General features: G+C 40.1%; 1 protein-coding gene and 1 pseudogene across 2 annotated transcripts in view; both read right to left on the reverse strand.

Moving 5' to 3' along the window:
• LOC146895043 (zinc finger protein 627-like) overlaps positions 1–11,484 on the reverse strand; it is a 31,918-nt gene extending 20,434 nt beyond the window's left edge. Inside the window, exons 1-4 of one of the 2 annotated variants that reach the window (XM_085688443.2) lie at positions 11,383–11,484; positions 3,730–3,856; positions 3,474–3,534; positions 1,070–2,337 (exon numbers count right to left, since the gene is read on the reverse strand). In XM_085688443.2, coding sequence (XP_085544569.2) covers positions 1,206–2,337; positions 3,474–3,534; positions 3,730–3,856; positions 11,383–11,385 — 1,323 coding nt within the window. In that variant the 5' untranslated portion in view covers positions 11,386–11,484 and the 3' untranslated portion in view covers positions 1,070–1,205. Of the gene's footprint in view, positions 1–1,069; positions 2,338–3,473; positions 3,535–3,729; positions 3,857–11,382 lie in introns of those variants that run through there. The other variant, XM_087899416.1, reaches the window with a different exon arrangement.
• An 11,733-nt stretch (positions 11,485–23,217) lies between these two features.
• LOC146892539 (protein O-mannose kinase pseudogene) lies at positions 23,218–24,000 on the reverse strand (annotated as a pseudogene).
• Between the last annotated feature and the right edge of the window lie 1,200 nt (positions 24,001–25,200).

Below are 25,200 nucleotides of genomic sequence, written 5' to 3' on the forward strand. Positions count from 1 at the left end.
ATTTCATGCTCAGGGGCTGGTAGATCTCAAGCTTAGGGATTAGCTGGTTTTGTGCTCAGTTGGTCAAGGGTAGAGTGTGTTTCTTTGGCTCTTGTTTCAGGGACAAAATGTGTTCTTCCACTGGCCCCATAAAACCTTTTGAGTTTGGATTCAGGGTCAAGTGTTTCTTTCATTGGCCTTGGATTCAGGAACAAAGTGTGTTTCTTTGTCTTAATTTTAGAGTCAGGATTTATTTCTTTGTATCCAGTTTCAGAGTCAAAATTATGTATTTAACTGGCTCTAGTTTCAGGGTCAGAATGTGTTTCTTTGGCTGGCACATTTACCATACACATAGGGCTTCATAAATTCACAAATTCATCTTACCATGAGTTTCTAAGTACAAACAGTATAAAAAGAACATCATAATGCTTGAAAAGATTGTTAACACTGTCAAATTTATTTCTACAGAAGAAATAGTCTGGTGTTGTAGGTGGAGGATGCTTGTTCATTCATGGCTGCCCAGACCCAAAATAATGACACAGAAACTACATTAATTAAAACACTGCTTGGTCTATCAGGCAGGATTCTTATTAACTAACTCTGACATCTTAAATTAACCCATCTCTATTATTTTGTATTTTACCATGAGACTTGTGATTTACCAGTAAGATTCCAGGGTATCTGTCTCCTTCAGCAGATAAATGGAGTCTGACTCCACTTTCTTTTCTCCTCTGTCTCTGCTTGGAATTCCTGCCTTGCTCTATTTTGCCCTGCCATAGTCCCAAAGCAGCTTCTTTATTAAACAATGGTAACAAAATACATTCACAACATACAGAGGGGAATTCCAAATCACTGTGTAGCTGATTATAAATGTTTTGGCTAAAGATCTTATCAAATACTTTATAAAAAGTAGTCCTCAGTATTTTTTTCAGGTAGTCAATGTATACTGCAATATGCAAAGATTTTAACAGATTGTTGCACACAAAAACTTTTACTCCTATATAAAGTACAAAGATTTATCATACTGAATATATTTATAGGGTTCCCTGCAGTATGATTTTTCTCATGATTTAGATTATTCATACATGCAAATACTTTCATAGAGTTTATCTCCAGTGTGTGATCTTTTATGCATTTGAAGAGTACTGTGAAATGCAAAGGTTTTACCACACTGACTACATTCATAGGTTTTCTCTCCAGTTATGATAAACAAAGCCTTTACCACACTAATTACATACATGTTTCTCTCCACTATGGGTTCTTTTATGTATTCGAAGATTACTGTGATATGCAAAGGCTTTACCACAATGATTACATTCATAGGGTTTCTCTCCAGTATGGATTCTTTCATGTATTCGGAGATAACTGAGACACACAAAGGCTTTACCACACTGACTACATTCATAGGGTTTCTCTCCAGTATGGCTTCTTTCATGACTTCGTAGATTACTGTGCTCTGCAAAGGCTTTACCACACTGATTACATTCATAGGGTTTCTCTCCAGTATGGCTTCTTTCATGCCTTTTCAGATGACTGCTATGTGCAAAGGCTTTACCACACTGATTACATTCATAGGGTTTCTCTCCAGTATGGCTTCTTTCATGAGTTTGTAGATTACTGTGCTGTGCAAAGGCTTTACCACACTGATTACATTCATAGGGTTTCTCTCCAGTATGTGATCTTTTATGCTTTTGAAAAGTACTGTAACGCACAAAGGCTTTACCACACTGATTACATTCATAGGGTTTTTCTCCAGTGTGTGTTCTTTTATGGATTTGATAACAACTTTGATATACAAAGGTTTTACAACATTGATTACATTCATACGGCTTCTCTCCTGTGTGTGTTCTTTCATGCATTTGAAGAGTACTGTGATATGCAAAGGCTTTATCACACTCACTACATTTATAGGGCTTCTGTCCAGTGTGTGTTCTTTTATGCCTTTGAAGATTACCGTGCTGTGTGAAGGCTTTATCACACTCATTACATTGATAGGGCTTCTCTCCACTGTGTGTTCTTTTATGGCTTTGAAGATGATTGTGCCGGGTGAAGGCTTTACCACACTGATCACATTCATAGGGTTTCTCTCCACTGTGTGTTCTTTTATGCCTTTGAAGAGTACTAGAATGTGTAAAGGCTTTACCACACTGATTACATTCATATTGCTTCACTCCAGTATATTTTCTTTTATGCATTTGAAGATGATTGTGATGTGAAAAGGCTTTACCATGCTCATTTCCTTCATAGGGTTTCAATCTAGTACGTGGTTTTTCATGCCTGTGAAGATGACTGTCACATGCAAAGACTTTAACACATTGAGTATACACAGTTTTCTCTCTAGTTTGACTTTTTTCATGCCTACAATGATAGTGGTACATGAGAAAGCATTACTACATTTAATACATTGTTGACTACTTTTATCTGTATATATTAATTTTACAATTTAGTACTATTTTAAAAAGGAATTATATGTTAAGGTTTTATCACCATGTTTACAATCTTGTTTCTCCCCTTTATTAAGGCTTCCTTTTCATCTTTGAAGATAACTGACAACAGTCTTTATTACATGGTTCACATTTACAGAATCTTTTCTTCTGAACAAGAATTTTAATGTATTTGAAGAGAACTGAAAAAACTCAGAGCTTTACCACTCTTATTGCATTCATAAAGTTTCCTATACTGTGATGCTACATTTGCTAAGTGAACTATGACAAACAGAAGTTTTTACACAGTCCTAATTCTCATGGTGCTTTTCTGAAATATGAGTTTGTTGATATATTAACAATGAGACTAGAAAACCAATTACTTGTATACTTGTACATCAAATTCAACAAGTAACTCAACATGGGGACTGCTAAATGTCCTCTATTTGTTCTGAGAGAGAAGTATGTTATATCTTTTCACATCCCTATGCTCATGTGACTTATATGCCAAGTAACATATGATATACCTATTAAAGGAAGAATAATAAATGTAAGGTTTCCATATTGAGTTCACACAGTTTGACTTTCTGTCCTCCTAGACTTGAGGTATCTTAATCAAGACCTCCACAATAGCTGCTCCTTGATTCATGACTCTAACTGCTCCCTCACTAAACTTAACATAGTCACAAGTATATGGGTTAAACTACCCTTTCTTTGGACTATTAGTATAATAGAGAGTTTTAGAGACATACTTATCACCTTTTCAACATGTATATCTTTTATAATATGAATAATATGAAATAAATGGATTGACAATTTTACAGTATAGCTCTCATTGTATTATGATGCAAGTGGTAATATAGGTTAATATATTGTTTTCTTGACTTCTTTCTTAAAAGAATGACTTTCAAATGCAGTTCATCTATTTGAATTTAATGTATATGATTTTGTGTGATTTTAATAATCATCAATGCATTTTATTATCTACACTGTTGCTTTTGTTTAAAACATATAGGATACATTACAAATTCTTCAGAGGTACATTTGTATCAGCTTATACATGCAAATTACCTTTGATGTCTTCTAGAACTGTGACAATGTTCTTCAATATTATGATCTTCCCAACAGTATCCTAAAATATAGTGGCAGAAAAATGTATGTTATTTTTAAAAAATTGTGAAAAAAAAGTGATCATTTGAAGCAAACCTTGAAACCATGCCAGATTTATTAACCCCATTCTTTTATCTCAATCATGTTACAAAAGAGCATCATTAATCAATGAACGGTTGTCCCCTTATTTGAAACATGAAAGATAATACAGTCTTACCTATAGTAGTGAGGTTTCGGTAGGTCTCCAGCATCACATCTTTGTAGAGATTCTTCTGGGAAGGATCCAGCAAAGTCCATTCTTCCCAAGTGAAGTCGATATGCACATCATCATAGGTCACTGCATTCTAAAATATCCCATACAGGTGTAAAACAGAAAGCATGATTTCGACAACATTGCAAATGTATACTTCTTTGACAGTATAGTTATATAATTCTGGTGCTCCCCATTCTTATTCCATGACATAGAGATCACAATTTAATCACCAAGTCACTTTAGAAGCACACTGAATAGGAGGTTCGCCTCTGTCATTTCTGAACCCTTTGAATGGGATATCACCTTGCAAGAGAAATACCTACTAACCAACAATGAAAGATATGTAAACAGATCAACAGTACAGAATACATATTAGAGAAATTGCATGAATGATTAATTCCTAACTATAAAAAAGAAAAATAATATGAAAAAGCTGGATGCATTGAATCATGCTTCTAATCCTTGCAATTAGAAGGCAGAGGCATGCGTCTGAGTTGCACACAAGCCTAGTCCATGCAATCACTTCTAGAAGAGCCAGAAATACTTATTAAACACCTGTTTCACATGAAAAAAATCAAACAAACATAAAAGTTAGAAATAACTCATAGGATTTTGCTGAAGTTCCTACAAAGAGCTATGCATTCACTTCAACTCTTTATTCATCTACAAGAAACCTGAAGTGCCCCAATTTAAACTGCAACAGAGATAAGATTTTACTAAAAGACACTGTGTGTTTAAAAAGTTACACATGGACAGATGGAAACAATAGCAATTAATATGATGATTACAAATAATCAACACAGAGCATGAAAGATAACTCAACAGTAAACAGCCCTCCTGGTCTTGCATACAGATGGGCTCAAGGACTTACATGGGGGATCATAACTATCCATTATTCCAAGTTCAGGGTGTCCAGTACCATCTTTTGATCAATGTAAGGACCTGGTACTCACATGGTGCATATCCATGCATACACAGAAAATACTCTTTTTAAAATAAAAATTCAAAACAAAGAAAACAGGCAGCCTCTGTCAAATTTTAAAAATTCAAGATATGGGTGAAGTTCAGTACAACAGCATATACTTGATAGGAACAAAGCCATCATATAACAATATAAAAACAGAAAAGCCAGGAACGTTGGCTTTAATCCCAGCACTTGGGAGTCAGAGTCAGAGGATGTTTTTGGAAAAGAGGTTTTGTTTTTTTTTCCACAGAGGATGAGAACCTATGGATTCCTTCCAGAATAAGGTGTGTTGATGGACAAAGATAGGTATCCATGAACCCTCAAAAATACTTTGCCCAACAAAAACCAGAAAGCAGTTTGCAGAAAACTACTCCAAAATTCCCAAATATTGTTTATAAATGTTTGTTTACATTTAAAGGGGAAATGATATAGAGATAATACATTGCATTTGCATAGATCTTGGTCTATTGAAATAAATCTAAGGTCAATTTTGTTAAATGAATCTCTGTTCTTGTTTAAGGTTCTTGTTCAGTTCATTTAAAGATGCAATGTATAGTTAAGAAATACAAATTAATAGATAGTCATTTATAATAGTTAAACTTGTAGTCATGTTAGTTAGGCTTTCTAGATGTACAGAGATATATTTCATATGGAATGGTATTCTTAAAATATTTCAAAGACATACAGAATATGGCATTTTAAATGTTTTAAAAACTTAGACCTTTTCATGACAGTCTCTGGTAGCACCAATTATTTCAGAGAGGTTGATGGGCACTGAAGAAACTCATTATGGAATTTGCCTTCAATGTGACAAGGATAGTGATTGCGGCAAGAAACAGCTCTTGCCTGGATTGCTTGATGGTATGTTGTACAAATTGGACATGCAGGACCTACAAAAAAATGACTGCAAAAGTTGCCTAAAGAAGGGGAGACAGTTCCTGCTTCATGAAAGAGTCTGATAGACATTTCATTCTGCAGGACACAGAAAAAAAAGGTGACTGAGAACCCGGCAATATAGGTGGAACTGTTTTGAAATTTTCTGCTTCATGGAAAAGTCTGCCAGACACTATGGGCCTGTAGGATGAAAACAGATGTCTCAATATTACAGAAGAACTTTGGGTGACTGTCTAGGCAGCAAGATGTCTTTGTCAATTCTAGAGTTTTAGAAGTGCTTATAATTACTTAGGTAATAAACATCCTTCTGGAGTCTTTGCTGGAGTTGAAGAAAGACAGTTTTATAATTATAAATGATAGATTAGATATAAAACTTTAGATTCACAAAGACAGAATAGATGATAGAGCATTTTCCTTGATTTACCAAATGTAAATGAACTAAATATTGTAACTATAATTCTGCCTTGATAATTTTTTATAATTTTATATAATTTTGTTATATGTAATCTTGCCATATCAAAGTTAAAAACTTCCTTTTTATTTAGACAGAAAAGGGGAGGTGATGTGCGATTCCCCTCTGTGAATGTGAATGTTTTATTCCCATTGATTAATAAAGAAAAATGCTTTGGGCCCTATGGCAGTACAGAATTAAAAAAGGTGGGGATGCCAAGCAGAGATAAAGGAGAAAAGAAGGCAGAGTCAGGGAGATGCCATGTAGCCACTGAAGGAGACAGAAGCTGGATGGAACCTTACTGTTAGACCACAGCCATGTGGTGAGACACAGATTAATAAAAATGGGTTAATTTAGGATCTAAAATTACTTAATAAGAAGCCAAAGCTATTGGTTATGCAGTCTTATAATTAATACAAGTTCTGTATTATTATTATGGGTCTGGGAAGTGGGGAAATGACCAAGCAACCTATGTCTATACTAGGATATAATGAAGTTTGCAAGCTATACAGCATACACAAGATTAATGTCTAAGTTCAATTGTACTGTTAAGTATTCATGATTCCTTGACTACTAAGGGATCATACAAAGAAGCATAAATCAGCCTGAATGCTTCACTCCCTGAGGGAATACATCAGTTTGTCAGGAACTGGGAGGTATATTGTGACCCAGGAACCATGGCCTTTAATCTAAAATACCTATGACACAGATCTCTCAAGGTAGTTAGGTCAGGCCAACTCCATGGTTCCCTGAAGAGCCTACTGCCCTCTAAAATCCTATGACCTTGACCTCCACTGTCTGCCATCACTCTCAGCATTCCCATCTTCTAGGTCCTACAAGAACACCTGATTAAGCTCTTTGTCCACTTTTCTGATATCTTCAGCATTCTCATGAGAGTCAACATTCCCAGGTCCTTTGCAGCAACAAAATCCCCTTTGAAACCCATGTTTGTTCCACCTTTCTTTCTGTTGCTGTTATTAAATTATGGAATCAAAAGCAACTCAGGTAATGAACATGGTTATTTGGTTGTTAACCTTATTTCACAATTCCTTTTTATGACTGCTTAGAATAGATACTCAATATAATAACTAAAGGCAAAACATGTGGAATCATTGTTTTCTGGCTTTCACTCTTACTTTGTCACTGTCTTGTGCTCAGCTAGTTCTCCTATCTCTCCCAGGGCTGCTTGTTCAGAGATATTGCCAACTCAGTGGAACAGTCTTCCTATATCAATCAAAATCAACACAATCTCTCTCAGATGCCTTTATCAGATATTCTCAGTTGGTATTTTCTCAGATCACTCTAAGCTATGGCATGCTGATAGTTGAGGCTAATTAGAAAAAAGAAACAATAATATAAAAGAAGGTTTTAAAGATCCAAAGGCAACATAATATTCATATCAATCACTTAAGAAGCAAAAACACAAACATGAAGATAGACATGCCAAGAAATGGAAAGAAGCAAACATCTAAGACAAAGACAAGAAAAATAAAACTGTCTCTCCACAGAACCTTCACAAACCAATAAAAACTCAAGGAAGTCATAATATGAAAAGTCTGAATACTAAATTAGTGAGACCATAATTATCCAGAAAATAAACAATATACTTAGATAACAATGAATAAAATCAACAACATAGATTGGTGGCACTGACAAAGACACAAAGACATATTATGCTCCTTTAAATAAAAACTACAAGAATATAACCAAAATCAAACTGTAAGAAATCACTGACCACCACTCATCATAGACACTTCAGTTCTTTATCCTTTACCAATAACAGAAAATGGCTTTGGTGAGGAGAGCTGTTTCACCAAAACTGGAGAGATTCACTTGAAACCTTCTCATGCCTTAACTTCGTAGTAGTTTTGATCACTAAAAAAAAATCTCATTTTCTTACAGTAAAAAAAAGGATGTCTGTTAGAATCACTTAGACACCATTTTGCTCCCCCTGATTGATGATTGCCTGTATGTCTGCTATCAAAGTGAGGAAATGAAAACATTTTAAAAGAAAATGCAAAATAACAAATTTTTGAAGAATCAGTGGACAGCTAAAGCAACTTGTTTTACTCTAATTGCTTTATAAGTCACAGGCACTTTTGTAAAAAAGTTTATTGCTATAATTTTGCATATGTTTGTGCATGAGTGATAATGTATTCCATGTGTATACAAGTAACACAAAAAAGAGGGGTTCAGAAGCCCTGGATCTAAAATGGTAGAGTTGAGTCTCACAACTTGAGTGCAGGTATCTGAACTCAAGGTCACCTCTAAAATGAATATGTGCTGAGCTATCTGCCAACATCCATAATACGTTTTATCCAATAAACCAGAACTCTCTCACAGATTAACAACAAGAGCAACAAAACCAAATAAAAAATAAGTAAATAAATGATCCTTGGAAACATGATGCATCAAAATTAAGATGATGTGTCTCATAAATTTGTACCATAAATGAATATAGTACAAGAATTCCCAACAATTTATAACAGGAAAGCTGATTACAATGCTACATTCATATTGGAAGCACTCAGAGTAATCAATGAGATTATGAAAAAATAGTACACAGACTAATATAATATGACTTCTTTCTGGGTGGTGTTGGTAGAAACCTTGAATCCCAGCACTCAGGAGGTAGAGACAGGAGGATCTCTGTGAGTTTGAAACCAGCCTGATCTACAGAGTGAGTTCCAGGACAGGCTCCAAGGCTACATAAAAACCCTGTCTCAGGGGAAAAAATTACTACAAAGCTGATCAATAAAGAATGTGTATGATATTTAGGAAAGAATAAAGAGGATGGAGACAAAAAGCAAAGAACAAAGGGAAGAAAATATAGTCAGTATTAATCAAAAGACCAAAGGAAACTTAGTCAGGAAATGTGTAATCCTGACCGATGTTACCCAGCTACCTATGATTCTATGTGTATAGAAATTAAATAAATAAAGACTTCACAATTTTCACAAAATTACCTCAAAGTGACCCTGAAACTGTTGTTTCTGACCCTCCAGCTACTGATATTTCCTCTAGAGAGGCCCCATGCTCTAGAGCCCTCTCTGTAAAAAGAGATGATCTACTGCTATGGTTCTGCAGCCACTTAGACCTCCTTGTGTTTTCAGGTAAACCCCAGCCCCACTGATGCTCAATCCCAAAACAACAAAGAATATTTCTGGTTCCTGTCCAATGGGTTATAGCACAAGATATAGATTCTGCTCTATCTACCTGTCCAACACCATACACACCTAAGAAACCTCTGCAGCTCAGAAACTCCCTTTGTCCCCAGGAAGTAAACATCACTGAATCACACCATTGCACCTGGTGGTAGCAGAAAGTTAGAAACATTTTAATCATGCATTGTGAAAAGACAATCAACATCACCATAGTGATGTTTTAAACTATTTGAAACATTTATAAGACAAACTTGAAAGAAGACTGCAATATTCAGAAAATTATCAGCTTTCAAATCTGTCTTCCCACTGGACACCAAAAGCATGACTCTGTTTGTACACTGGACAATGATATTGCAAGCAAAATTCCTACCATGGCAGTCCTGCAGAGTCTCCCTCTCCCCAGGAAATCTCAGGAAACACAGGGAGGCTCAGAGGACAAGGAGCACTGCCCAGGCCATTACATAGAGCAACAAAACCACAGCCTGGCTCATGGTCCATCCAAATCCCAGCAGAAATGACAGCTCAACAGACCTTCTCTGAACACTCTAAACCCACTATGGTGTAGCTTGTGGTCTTCCTTACAACTTATTACAACAAAACTAGAGAAGAATCCTGGAAAGAACCTGCAAGCTACCTGGCACTATTATTCCTGATTGCTAAAACTTTCTAGCTGGGCCTCAAAATATTATCAGCTCCCCTAATGTGTGATCAGAGATCAAAGGACTCAGACAGCCAATGACCTCAGTCTCAAGCATCTGAGCTGACTTAACTGTGTCAACCAGGATTGAACATATCTGCATGGGAGAGTTCACTAATTGGAAGCTGAATACTTAGTAGTTCAAGCTCTCCTCCCTAAATTGTACACCCACTAATTCTGTCTTGATTCACATGGAAGAAATTAATGTATGATGGAAAATCACACAGAAAGTTACGCACTGTGCCCCATCAGGTCCTTGTTTGTTATGGAAACCCCTGAAACTCGTGACCTTAAATTTCAGTCTATGAACTAACTATTGTCCAGTGAGTTTACCCCCTCCAGTGTATACAGTACATGGTTCCTACTTTTCTGGTCTGAAGAGAGAAGTCATGCTCCACATACAAATCCTTTTAATGTTACTGTAATGGAGAGTCCCACTGCATGACTCAAACTGGTACTTTTAGAGCTCTGTGGTGCAGCATATTTGTAATCCAAAAATTTATGGTGCTTAGCCAGGAGGATAGCAAGAGTAATGCCCTGTGGGGCTGCAGACAGGATTCAAGTCCACTGCAATAAGCACAGGGGACACTGAGTCACAACTGCTTTCCTAAAAGCTGAAAAATGCAGCTGTTCTAGAACTATTATAATCTCCTGGCACACAAGGTTGTGACCCCATAATGGCCCTTGAGCAGAGGTCAGAGGCCTTTGAAGGGGAAGTGGGTCTTCTGGCTGGTTTGTCTCATTTGTCATAACTATTTGTCATTCCTAAAGGAATGTACCTTAATGGCTTATTAATCCTGGTGAACAAACATTTCCATCTCATCATACTAATCTCTAACAACAAACATAGTATGCATGCTACTCATCTTTGGATATTTGGGATGCAGCCCTCCCTCACTTAAATTCTACTTTGTGTGACTTAATGTCTCCTAAAAACCGGTAAATCCTTATACCATTAATTCTATTATCAACTATACTCTTCTACATCACAGTTTAGTAGCAGAGTGCTACTCTACACAGGAGAAACTGTTTACAAGCTATACGAAATTAACTACAGATGAATCCCAAACCTAAATGTTAAAAGTGCAGAACTTCTGAAGACCCAGGAGAGACCTGGAGTCTCCACATTTGGCGAATGTGCCACATGCAACGATACAAGCACGACAGACACCACTGTCTGCGGCTCCAGATGCTCTGCTCTGTGCAGACACAGCCCGGGTAGTGAAGTGATTCAGAGACTGCCAGCAGAGAGCTGCAAGTTTAGGACTACTGAGACAGGAAGACGCTAAACTCTGTGTCTGTCCGCTGGCTCCCACCCAGTCAGTGGAGGACCCACCACACAGGCTGCGAGCCTTAGCGAGCCGCTCCACCTAGTTTGGGAACAATGGCCCCTCGCTCGTCAAGCACAGCCACTCCTTTTATCTGTGGAGAGCAACCCCTCACTCACCATGGTGCAGCTGCCGAGATGACACGCTCTCGGCTCACAAGAGAGCCCAAAACAGAGTACATGAGAGAGCTGAACCAGAAGGGAAGTCTGACTCCCGGAAGAACCCTCCCATCTGACTGGCGGGTCTGCTGGAAGCTCTGATTGGCTGGTGACGTCTGAGTGACAGGACCAGGTGAGCAGAGGGGACACAGCATTGTGTTCCCAGCTCTGGCTGCTAATTTAAAGGCAGACTTATCCCAGATTGGCTGGAGATTTATGCCAAATTCAACAGCAAGTCTCTTGTTAATGTAATCAATGGATTCAGTTTTAAAAGGAAGTATACAAATTCAGAAAGAAGCTAATCAGATAATGTTGTACAAGAGGAACTTTGGATAACTCAAGAATATTATAAACAAAGTCTGCAGCAGTGTTGGGACTGATAATGACAGGCCCTTCTGTGAAAAGTCTTGAGTTTTGAGGATCTGAAACAACCCTTTCCTAAAGGCCCTGACCCCACATCATTACCAGCTCTACCCAGCAAATTCCCAAGATTAAAGACAGAGCTCTGATTTGCTCTATACATCAGGGCCTTAGAGAAATCTTCCAAAGCCTAGGCAGGTTGCCAAACTCAGAGAAGCCTAGTTTCAAGTATCTTGTAGAAGTTCTGCACTTAGCATTTGACATTTACATGTAAGGTCCATTTGGTGTTAATTTTGGGAGTGCTAAATGGCATCTCATGTCCTGTGTAATACGCTACTAAGTTGCAACATAGAAGAATAAAATTGGTGATATAAAGAATTGGTCAATGCTTAGGAGAAACCACAGAAAGACATTACTAAGAAAGAGAATTACAGACCAATCTCATTCACGAACGTTGCAAAAATATGCAATAAAATACTGGCAAATTGAATCCAAGAACACATCATTCACCATGATCAAGTCAGCTTCATCCCAAAGACACAGGGATGGTTCAACGTATGAAAATCTGTCAATATAATCCACTGTATAAACAAGCTGAAAAATAAAAACCATATGATCATCTCATTAGATGCCAAAAAAAGCTTTCGACAAAATACAACATCCCTTCATGATAAAGGTCTTGGAGAGAGCAGGGATACAAGGAACATACCTAATAAGAATTAAGGCAATATACATCAAACCAACAGCCAACATCAAACTAAATGAAGAGAAACTCCCAGAGATCCCACTAAAACTAGGAACAAGACAAAGCTATCCACCTTTTCCATATCTATGATATATAGTTCTTGAGGTCTTTGCTAGAGCAATAAGACACCAAAAGGAGATCAAGGGGATACAAATTGAAAAAGAAATCAAACTCTCACTATTGGCTGATGACATGATAGTTTACATAAGCAACCTCAAAAATTCTACCAAGGAACTCCTACACTCTTAAGCACTTTCAGTAATGTAGTAGGATACAAGATTAACTCAAAAAAAAAAATCAGGAGCTAGCCCTGTTGCCCTGCTGAGCAGTTCTTCCCAGAGAGGTGAGTGGGAGCTAGCCTGGCCAGCCTGCCTGCCTCTCCGGGAAGGGAGGACAGCCCTGCCCCCCTCAGCTTCTGCGGCAGGGTCTTCGGTGTTCCAAGGGACCCCTCCCCTCCCCCCACTGCTGCAGGCCCTTTGTCTCCTGGGTCCGGGGAAGACCAGCTAGCCCTGTTGCCCTGCTGAGGAGTTCTTCCCAGAGAGGGCTGAGGAGCTCTATCCAGAGAGTGCTGTGAAGTCCTACCCAGAGAGTGCTGAGGAGTTCTATCCAGAAAGTGCTGAGGAGTTTCATCCAGAGTGGGGGAGATGGGCAGGCGCCAATGCAAGAATTCCTCCAACAACCTGAAAGGCAACATGACATCGCCAGAATCCAGGGAGCTCGAAACTAGAAGAATTGAACACCCTACTCCAGAAGAAATAGAAGAAATCGACTCTAAGCAGATCTTTATGAAAATAATAGAGGAACTTAAACAGGAGGTGAAAATCTGCCGTAAAGAAATGGAAGATAAGTATAACAAAAAAATTGAGGAAATGAGTAAAGAATTGGAAGAGAAATATACCAAAAAGTTTGAAGAAATGAGTAAATCCGTAAATGAAATTCTGGGAAACCAAGAAAAAACAATCAAACAGGTAATAGAAACAGTCCAAGATTTGAAAACTGAAATGGAGTCAATGAAGAAATCACAAACCGAGGGCCGGCTGGCTATGGAAAATCTGGGTAAACGAACAGAGACTTCAGAAACAAGCTTAACCAATAGAATACAAGAGATAGAAGAGAGAATCTCAGACTCTGAGGACACCATAGAGAAATTAAACACTCTGTCCAAAGAAAACAGCAAATCCAACAAATTCTCATCACAAAACATTCAGGAACTGTGGGACACAATAAAAAAACCAAATCTAAGAATAATAGGAGTAGAAGAAGGAGAAGAATTGCAGATCAAAGGTCCAGAAAATATACTCAACAAAATTATAGAAGAAAACTTTCCCATCCTAAAGAACGATATTCCTATGAAGGTTCAAGAAGCATACAGAACACCGAATAGACTGGATCAGAAAGAAACATCCCCTCATCATATAATAATCAAAACACAAAGCATTCAGACTAAAGAAAGGATATTGAGAGCTGCAAAGGAAAAAGGTCAAGTAACTTATAAAGGTAAACCTATCAGACTTACACCAGACTTCTCGATGGAAACCATGAAAGCCAGAAGGTCCTGGATAGAGGTACTGCAGAAACTAAGAGACAATGGATGCAAACCCAGACTACTTTACCCAGCCAAGCTATTGTTCACTATCAACGGAGAAAACAAAATATTCCAGGATAAAAACAAATTTAAACAATACGTAGCTACTAATCCAGCCTTACAGAGAATACTAGAAGGAAAATCACAACCCAAGGAATCCAACATTCCCAACACTGCCTACATTAACTCAGACATCTAGCGACCCTTCACAAGCACAACTCAAAGAAGGAAAACACATACACACTACCACCCAAAAAAATGACCGGATTCATCGATCACTGGTCATTAATATCACTTAATATCAATGGTCTCAACTCACCTATAAAGAGGCACAGACTTAGAGATTGGATACGAAAACAGGATCCAACATTCTGCTGTCTACAAGAAACACACCTCAACCACAAAGACAGACACCTACTCAGAGTAAAGGGTTGGGAAAAGGTTTTCCAAGCAAATGGACCTAAGAAACAAGCGGGTGTGGCCATTCTAATATCTAACAAAATCGACTTCAAACTAAAATCAATCAGAAGAGATGGAGATGGACATTTCATACTCATAACAGGAACAATTCATCAGGAAGAAGTCTCAATCTTGAATATCTATGCCCCTAATATAAAGGCACCCACATATGTAAAAGAAACTCTTCTAGAACTCAAGGCAGTCATCAAACCACACACACTAATAGTAGGAGACTTCAACACTCCTCTCTCACCAATGGACAGGTCAAACAGACAGAAACCTAACAGAGAAATAAGAGATTTACTGGAGGTACTGAATCAAATGGACTTAACAGACATCTATAGAACACTCCACCCAAATAGGAAAGAGTATACCTTCTTCTCTGCAGCTCATGGAACCTTCTCGAAAATTGACCACATACTTGGTAACAAAGCAAACTTCCACAGATACAAAAAAATATTAGTGACCACCTGTGTCTTGTCAGATCACCATGGATTAAAATTAGAATTCAACAACAATGGTACCCCCAGGAAGCCAACAAACTCATGGAAGTTGAACAGTCAACTACTAAATCACCCCTGGGTCAAGGAAGAAATAAAGAAAGAAATTAAAGTCTTCCTTGAATATAATGAAAACAAAGACACAACGTATTCAAACCTATGGGACACTATGAAAGCAGTGCTAAGAGGAAAGTTCATAGCACTAAGTGCCCACCTAAAGAAAACAGAGAAAGCACACATTGGAGACTTAACAACACACTTGAAAGCTCTAGAAAAAAAAGAAGCTGATTTACCCAGGAGGAGTAGAAGACTGGAAATAATCAAACTGAGGGCTGAAATCAACAAAATAGAAACACAGAAAACAATTCAAAGAATCAATGAAGCAAAAAGCTGGTTCTTGGAGAAAATTAACAAGATTGACAAACCCCTATCCAAACTAATCAAACGGCAGAGAGAGAACTTGCAAATTAATAGGATCAGAAATGAAAAGGGGGACATAACCACAGACACAGAGGAAATTCAGAGAATCATTAGATCTTACTACGAAAGTTTATATGCCACAAAGTTGGAAAATGTAAAAGAAATGGACATTTTTTTAGATAAGTACCATATACCAAAGTTGAACCAAGACCAGGTGAACAATCTAAATAGACCTGTTAGTCGTGAAGAACTAGAAGCTGTTATCAAAAATCTTCCTACCAAAAAAAGCCCAGGACCAGATGGTTTCAATGCAGAATTCTACCAGAACTTTCAGGAAGAGCTAATACCTATACTCCTTAATGTATTCCACAATATAGAAACAGAAGAGTCACTGCCTAACTCCTTTTATGAAGCTACAGTTACCCTAATACCAAAACCACACAAAGACACAACCAAGAAAGAGAATTACAGGCCAATCTCACTCATGAACATCGACGCGAAAATTCTCAATAAAATACTGGCAAACCGAATCCAAGAATACATTAGAAAAATTATCCATTATGATCAAGTCGGCTTCATTCCAGAGATGCAGGGCTGGTTCAACATACGCAAATCTATCAATGTAATCCATCATATAAATAAACTGAAAGAAAAAAACCATATGATCATCTCACTAGATGCTGAAAAAGCATTTGACAAAATTCAACACCCATTTATGATAAAGGTGTTGGAGAGACTGGGGATACAAGGATCATACCTAAATATAATAAAAGCAATATACAGCAAGCCGACAGCTAACATCAAACTGAATGGAGAGAAACTCAAAGCCTTTCCACTAAAATCAGGAACACGACAAGGCTGTCCACTCTCTCCATACCTCTTCAATATAGTGCTTGAAGTTCTAGCAATAGCAATAAGACAACATAAGGGGATCAAGGGGATTCGAATTGGAAAGGATGAAGTTAAACTTTCGTTATTTGCTGACGATATGATAGTGTACATAAGCGACCCCAAAAACTCTACCAAAGAACTCCTACAGCTGATAAACACCTTTAGTAACGTGGCAGGATACAAGATCAACTCCAAAAAATCAGTGGCCCTCCTATACACAAAGGATAAAGAAGCAGAGAGGGAAATCAGAGAAGCATCACCCTTCATGATAGCCACAAATAGCATAAAATATCTTGGGGTTACTCTAACCAAGGAAGTGAAAGACCTATTTGACAAAAACTTTAAGTCTTTGAAGAAAGAAATTGAGGAGGATACCAGAAAATGGAAAGACCTCCCCTGCTCTTGGATTGGGAGAATCAACATAGTAAAAATGGCAATTCTACCAAAAGCAATCTATAGATTCAATGCAATCCCCATCAAAATCCCATCAAACTTCTTCACAGACCTTGAGAGAACAATAATCAAGTTTATATGGCAAAACAAAAAACCCAGGATAGCCAAAACAATCTTATACAATAAAAGAACTTCTGGAGGCATTACCATCCCTTACTTCAAACTCTATTATAGAGCTACAGTATTGAAAACAGCTTGGTATTGGCATAAGAACAGAGAAGTCGACTTATGGAATCGAATAGAAGACCCAGATATTAACCCACAAACTTATGAACACCTAATTTTCGACAAGGGAGCTAAAGGTATACAATGGAAGAAGGAAAGCATCTTTAACAAATGGTGCTGGCATAACTGGATGTCAACCTGTAAAAAAATGAAAGTAGATCCATATCTATCACCATGCACAAAAATCAAGTCCAAATGGATTAAAGACATCAACATTAATCCGTCCACTTTGAACCTGATAGAAGAGAAAGTGGGAAGTAGTCTACAAGATTTAGGCACAGGAGGCCTCTTCCTAAGTAGGACCCCAGCAGCACAGACAATAAGAGAAACAATGAATAAATGGGATCTACTGAAACTGGGAAGCTTCTGTAAAGCAAAGGACACTGTCAGTAGGACAAAAAGGCTGCCTTCTGACTGGGAGAAGATCTTCACCAACCCCTCATCAGACAAAGGTCTGATCTCCAAAATATACAAAGAACTCAAGAAACTAGGCACTAAAACTCTAATTAACCCAATTAAAAAATGGGGTACTGAACTTAACAGAGAATTCACAACAGATGAACTTCGAATGGCCAGAAGACACTTAAGGTCATGCTCAACCTCCCTAGCGATCAGGGAAATGCAAATCAAAACCACTTTGAGATACCATCTTACACCTGTCAGAATAGCTAAAGTCAAAAACACCAACGATAGCCTATGCTGGAGAGGATGTGGGGTGAGGGGAACACTCATCCATTGTTGGTGGGAATGCAAACTCGTGCAGCCACTGTGGAAATCAGTGTGGCGGTTTCTCAGGAAACTGGGAGTCAACCTCCCTCAGGACCCAGCAATACCACTCTTGGGAATATACCCTAAAGATTCCCTAACATACTACAAAAGCATTTGTTCAACTATGTTCATAGCTGCACTATTTGTAATAGCCAGATCATGGAAACAACCTAGGTGCCCCTCAATAGAAGAATGGTTAAAAAAGGTGTGGAACATATATACATTAGAGTTTTACTCGGCAGTAAAAAACAATGACATCTTGAATTTTGCATGCAAATGGATGGAAATAGAAAACGCTTTACTGAGTGAGGTAAGCCAGACCCAAAAAGAGGAACATGGTATGTATTCACTCATAAGTGGATTCTAACCATAATTAAAGGTCTTTGAGCCTATTATTCGTGATCCTAGAGAAGCTAAATAAGAAGATGAACCTGATGAAGATTATTTAGCTATCCACCAGGAGGTAGGAAATATACATGAGTCCCAGGTAACCTCGGGTGCATGGGGGGGTGGGAGGGTCGATGGAGGGGGAGAGGACTAGAGAGAAGGGAGTAGGGGAGGAACGGGGAAAGCTTGGTGGCCGGGGATGGGGGGGGAGGGAGGTAGGATGAATATGGGATCAGGGAACAATATATTTCAACTAAGGGAGCCATTTTAGGGTTTACAGGAGACTTGATTATATATGGGATCCCAGGTCCAAGGAGAAATCCCCCTGATTGCTCTCTGGACAGAGGAGAGGGTGCCTGAATCGGCCGTGGCCCATGACCATACTGATGTATATTTTGCTTATCACCATAGATCCTTCGTCTGGCGAAGGACGGCTATGCAGTCGGAGGCCCACATTGGAGCACCGGATTGAGCCCCCCCGAGGTCCGGAGGGGGAGCGGAAGGAGGAGGAACATGAAAAACGAAATCAGTACTGCGAGGGATGCTATCACCCACTGATACAAGGGAATGGATCTGATGAGAGTTTACCAGGGCCAGCCGGACTGGGACTGAACGAGGACGTGATCTAGCCAGATTCTCGGAATTTGGCCGGATTCTCTGACTGTGGCTGGCCCGGGGTCTTTCTGAAAAGCCATTGACTATGACACTGGGACCTGCTTCCTCTGCATATGCTGGATTTTGGGGATCCTGTCTGTTTGGACGCTCGCCTTCCTGGACCTGGAGGGAGGGGGAGGGAGCTGGAGCTTCCCACAGGGCAGGAAACCCTGACTGCCCTGGGGGACGGAGGGGAAGGAGGGGGGGGAGTGGGGGGAGTGGGAGGGTGTTGGGAGGGGGGGCGGAAATGGAAACTTTTATAATTTAATAAAATTTACTAAAAAAAAAAATCAGTAGCCCTCCTGTACACAGATGATAAAATGACTGAAATAAAAATCAGAGAAATATCACCCTTCACAATAGCCACAAATAGCATAAAATATCTCAGAGTAACTCTAACCAAACAAGTGGAAGACTTGTTTAAAATTCTTTAAAGAATTTTAAATCTTTAAAGAAAGGAATTGAAGAAGACACCAGAAGATAGAACAACCTCCCATGCTCTTTGGTCAGTAGAATTAACATAGTAAAAATGGCAATCTTACCAAAAGCAATCTACAGCTTCAATGCAATGCCTATCAATATCTCAACAATTCTTCAGAGATCTTGAAAGGTACTTAACTTCATATGGTAAAGCAAAAAACCCAGGATAGCCAAAACAATCCTGTATGATAAAAGAACTTCTGGAGGAATCACAATCCCTGACTTCAAATTCTACTACACAGCTACAGTACTGAAAACAGCCTGGTATTGGCATAGGAACAGACAGGAGAACCAATGGAACTGAATCAAAGACACGGATATTAATCCACACACCTTTGAACACCTGATTTTTGACAAAAAAGCAAAAAATATCAAATGGAAAAAAAGAAAGCATATTTAACAAATTGTGCTGGTATAACTGGATATCAACATGTAGAAGAATGAAAATAGACCCATATCTATCACCATGCACAAAACTCAGGTCCAAATGTATCAAAGACCTCAACATAAAGCCAGCCACATTGAACCTGATAGAAGAGAAAGTGGGAAGTATACTTGAATGCATTGGCACAGGAGACCACTTCCTAAATATAACCCCAGCAGCACAGACACTGAGAGAAACAATTAATAAATGGGACCTCCTGAAACTGAAAAGCTTCTGTAAAGCTTATGTATTTTTATGTGTTTTGTGTTTGTGGTCATGAGGTTCTGTTAATTCAGGTGTGTGTGTGTGTGTGTGTATATGTGTCTCTGTGTGTATGTATGTGTGCAAATGTTGACATTTCTTCTTATGCATGCAGAGGCTAGAGTACAAATTGAGGAGTCGTTCCCTTATTTTTTGAGACAGGGTGTCTTAATAGCTTCAAGTTTGCTAAGTACACAATGCTGGCTAACCAGTGAGCACCAGGAACATACCTGTCTCAGCCTCCTTTTACTGGGACACAATTCACTCAACTCTAATTGATCTGGCTGCATCTGCCTCTAGGGCTAATATTAAAGGCCATGCCTAGTTCACCAGGCTCTCCATATGGGTACTAGGGATCAAGCTCAGAATTCAAGTTCCCAATAGCAAACACAATATGGACTGAGATATTTGCTTGTTCCATACACTTATGACTAAAACAACTGTATTTCAATGGCTTAATTATCTGTGAACAATGTAAATCTGAGGACACTCAGCCAGGACCGGTGGAAAGATTGCTCTCCTAGAGCCTCGGACTTCAGCATTTGTTCCCCTCTCCGTGTGAACTTCTAACAGCTGTTCCCCATTCCTCTGCATCCAGAGAGGATCTGCTCACTCCTCATCTCTCGCCAGCAGTCAGCACCACCATGCAGAGCCCCTCCATCGTCACCTCTGCAGTCGCCACAGCTGGACTGGAGGACACAGAAGGCCAGAGGAATCTTTCACATGTGAACCTGAGAGCCACAGTGGCCGCAGCTGTGTTCATAACAGCATTATATGTGTTGATAATCTTCCTCTGGTGGAAACAAAGGTAAATGGTCCAGGACAGGGCCTCACCTGAGCTATCCCTCTGAGTTCTCACAGTTGTGGGACATGGAGATAAGTAAATGTATTAGTCAGGGTTCTCTAGAGTCACATACATATGCACACTGCATGAAAATAAATTTTTAAAAAGTAGAAAAATAGTTAAATATGTAAGGATATTTATTTAATTGAAAATGTTATACTATGACTCTTTACAACACAATACAATCTATTCAAATCCCAAATGCTTTTTTGTAAATATAAATGATTTGACTTCTAAAATCGAAAGGATTATAAGAAGCAAATATGGGGACACAGTAGGCAACACCCTAATACCAACATTGGGAAGTGCACAGGGGGAACTAAGAGTACAAGGTCAACTGAAGTTACATGGAAAATTGAAGGTCACCCTGGCTTCCACAGACCTTGGATATACACAAAACAAAAGCAAAGTGTGGACTGGATTCAGAGCAGACTTCAATCCATGGTAAGTAGAAGAGTACAGCACAGGAACAGAGATGAGCAGATAGTGGAGTGCAATGGAAAGCAAAGAAATACAGACTTGAGCAGGCAGGCCCTGGTTTTCAGAAGGGCTCAGCCTTCAATAGGTAAGAAGAACAGCTGAGGGCTGGAGAACAACAGACTGGGAGGCAGCAGAAGTCTGACTGGGATTCTATACCTTAGATTGAATCTGCAGGGTACAACATCTTATACTCACAGGGAAAGTCAGAGAGCCAGTTTCTGACCTCTGGGGTCTCCCCAAGGACAAGACTTCCTTCCCAAGTCCAGTCTGTCATAACATTTAATAATCAGTGGGTCAGTTTCTACCAGAGGGCTCACTGGAACATAAGGACAGCATCCATACTGACCAATAAGGATGAAGTCCAGTCTGCTTTCACAGCCAGAGGTGGTGCATAGGCATGTGGCAGTGTGGCTATAGTTGGCCCCCATATGCCCATAGGGAGTGGCACTATTAGGAGACATAACTTTGCTGGAATAAGTGTGACCTTGTTGGAGGAAGTGTGTCATCACGGGGGTGGTTTTTATGTCTCTTATGCTCAGGCTACACTTATGGTAAATGAAGTTCACTTCCGGATGCCTGTGGATTCAGATGGATGACACAGGGTCAGCTCCCAGCACCCACATAAGGAGGCTCACAAGCACTTCTAACTCCCATTTCAGGGACTCCTATGAATGTCACTTATATGGTTATGTATTTAGTTATTTATTTTTAATATTTCTGGCTTCTCCCTTCTATATGTGAAATAATAAAAATCGAGTTTTTTGTGGGAATTTAAAAAAAGAAAACTTTGGGCTCTGATCTGTGACTCCAGGTGGCTCTGTCGCCTGCTCAGGTTCAGGGGACACCTCGTGAGTGGCCACGAAGACACACCAACTCTCTCATGTCTCCCATAATAAGGATGCCAGCACCACAGGAGCGACTTTTTTATTGGGGTGGGGGCGTGGACAGACGGGACCGTGTTATATAGCCCATTACAGGCCTGAACTGTTAGTTTCTCCAATCTGTTTCCCAGGTACTAGGATTACAGGTGTGCACCACCATTCCTGGCTCCACAGTTTTTGTTTTTTAAGGTGTTCAGTTGTGCAAGCCCAGGGAGGCTTGACACTTTCTAGTAAAGAGGAACACTGGATATGAAACGTTCACACAGAAACCGCCAGTCAGCACCATCCCAGGCAGGTAAGGAAGTCCCCCAGCCTGCTGTTCCCAGCAGTCCTAGCCATTCACAGCCACTCTCCAGAGCATGCTGCCACAGTGTGCTTGGCTCAGTGAGAGGAAACTGCATGGAACCTTCACAAACGGTCATCTCCAACACTGACAAAGACCTCACTGACGAGGGCTGTGCTTTGGACACCCAAAACAGCCTTTGAGCGTGTGTGTGCGTATGCTACAGGTCAGATCCAAGGCTTTGCACAGAACCAGGTAAGTGCCCGACCACTGGGCTCTATATGTCCAGCTTCCAACAAGACTGCCCAAATTAGGAGAGATGTTCTTTAAAGAATTAGTGTATGTTTTTTCCCAAGTGGTCATTTAAAGATTTCCATTTCCTACCAATCTATAAACACAGTTACTGGGGTAGGCGATGTGTCTTCATGATTACCTCTTTATCACTTCCTTCAAACACTGTGTAGATAGATCCATGAATTCTCTGCATCTTCATGAGGAAGCACAGTGAAGCAAGGTTTTCCCGCTTGGCTACTTCCATCCAGGTTGCCGGGAAAGCAGGGCACACTCAGATGTACAGGCAGATGTGGAGGAGACCCTGTGTCTACAAATCACAAGGTTCATGAAAGCACTTCCATCACCAAGTAGAACAGCTGGGATGCCATTCAGCCATCAAGCCCATCACTTAATGGCCTGACCTTACAGCATCTCTTTTGTCTGAGACATCACAGAGTCTCTGAGTGAATGTAAAACCTTCTGATAAGTGTCCAGAACATTCTGAGCCGTGGGTCTTTCTGTGGGGATCTGGCTCTTACATGCCTTATGGATATCAAACAAGTGGAATTGAATAATATCGCTACATTCCACATGCCCCAGAAGGAAACTGGAGATATCCGGAATCTTCCAGATGTCAATCTACTCATCATAGGAGGGCATGAGGTCATCTCGGAAGGCCGTGTCTTCCCCATAAGGCCACAGCTGCTCTGGAGCCACAAAATTCCCATGGAGTTCCCTGTGGCCACACTTCACCAGGACCCTGGAGGCATGGTCTACCAGGGGCAGCACATCCAGGTTATTCGCCACAATGCTGAAGTTGCTTGTCAGCAGGTACTGAGTGAGACAGAGTTTGGGGCAGGTTGGTAGAGTCACACATGACCCTCATGCCCAGGGGGCTCTGGTGCAGGTGGTTGATGATGGCGACATACTCCACGGCCAGCTGTAGCCTGTGCTGCCAGGTGTTCACATCTTGGTACTTCAAAAGGTTTAGTATTTCTTCCAGGTTGCTCAGGGAACCCAATACTCTGTGAGAACAGTGCCATCCTCCTCACAGAAGCCAACCAGTGTGACCACGTGCTCGCTCTGCAGAGACTTCAGCATCTGCAGTCCATGGAGGAAGTCGTCCTTCATCTCCAGCCTGGTGAGCCGTGAGAGAGCAACTTTGTGCTCATTCCACTTGTACAGAAAGACCTGAAACAGGGTCATGGAGAATGTCAGACCCAGGCTTCCACCAAAGCATGCTGAGAAACGAATACCTCCTAGGAGAAAGGCGTGGTGCAAAGGACATGGATATAAACCAGATACGGTCCAGTCTCGGCCATCCCAGAGCTGTGAAGACAGACACACAGCACTCAGGAGGGTGAGCAGCTAACTGGGACGGGGAAGGAAGGAAGAAGGAAGAGCAGGGCCAAGGCAGAGACCACGGACTCTTCCAAAGGCTACCCAGAACCTGAGCGTCGCCATGGACCGCAGTGTGGAAGAGCACAGCCTGCTCCTGGCTGACAGAAGGGGTAGGAGGACCCAAGATGATTCCCCGGTGTATGGCTCAAGGACCTGGGTGGAAAGTGGTGCCATCTACAGAGGGGGGAACAGCAGGCCCCACAGAAGAGATTATTAACCATTCCACACCAAACCAGCTGTAGTGACACACACTGGTAATCCCTAAACTCAAGAAGCCGAGGCAGGAGGATCATGAATTTGAAGACTCTATTCGGAAGGAAGAAACAAACAAACAAACAAGAGTCCCACCCAGGACGTTCTGACATGCTCAGAGAACTTCAAGTGGAGCTGACAAATAAGCCATTGACTGCACGGTTCTGGGAGTCGGGGAAAGACAGGCCTTAAGAGAACCATCTGGGAGTTTATTAAATATGCAAAAGCAACAGAATTAGACTAGGTCTAGATATAGATTACATCTAGAGACACAGAGAGACACTTCCTCAGCTTCAGCATTGCTACATTCCATCCAGACAGCTGTCTCTTGAGGGACAGGCCTGTCTTGTGTGGCATGCAAGATGTCTGTCTGGCAGCATCTCCAGCTTCCACCCCACCAAATGCCAGAAACAACCCCCTCTCCAGTAGTGACAACCACAAGAGTCTGTACACACTGTCATCCACTTCCAAACTGCTGCTGGTTGAGATGCATCATTATGCATCATGTTAGCTGAAAAGTTAACTCATGTTCCTTACTTTCATGGGTAAAAACAGACTCATTCAAGAATTGTATAGAATATCAGATAAGTACAAGGTTACTGAGAAGTACAACTGCAAAACAAAAAGGTCTGAAAGAAATTATAAAATGTATAGCTCCAGGATTGACCAAAAAGGAAGCAAAAGGACAGAAAAAAATAAGATGAAAAAAGAAAAGCCTACTGAGTTTCCACTTTCTAATTCAGAGGTTCCCCC

This window comes from Myodes glareolus, chromosome 20, assembly GCF_982192425.1.
Source record: "Myodes glareolus chromosome 20, mMyoGla1.1, whole genome shotgun sequence".
NCBI classification, from domain to species: Eukaryota; Metazoa; Chordata; class Mammalia; order Rodentia; family Cricetidae; genus Myodes; species Myodes glareolus.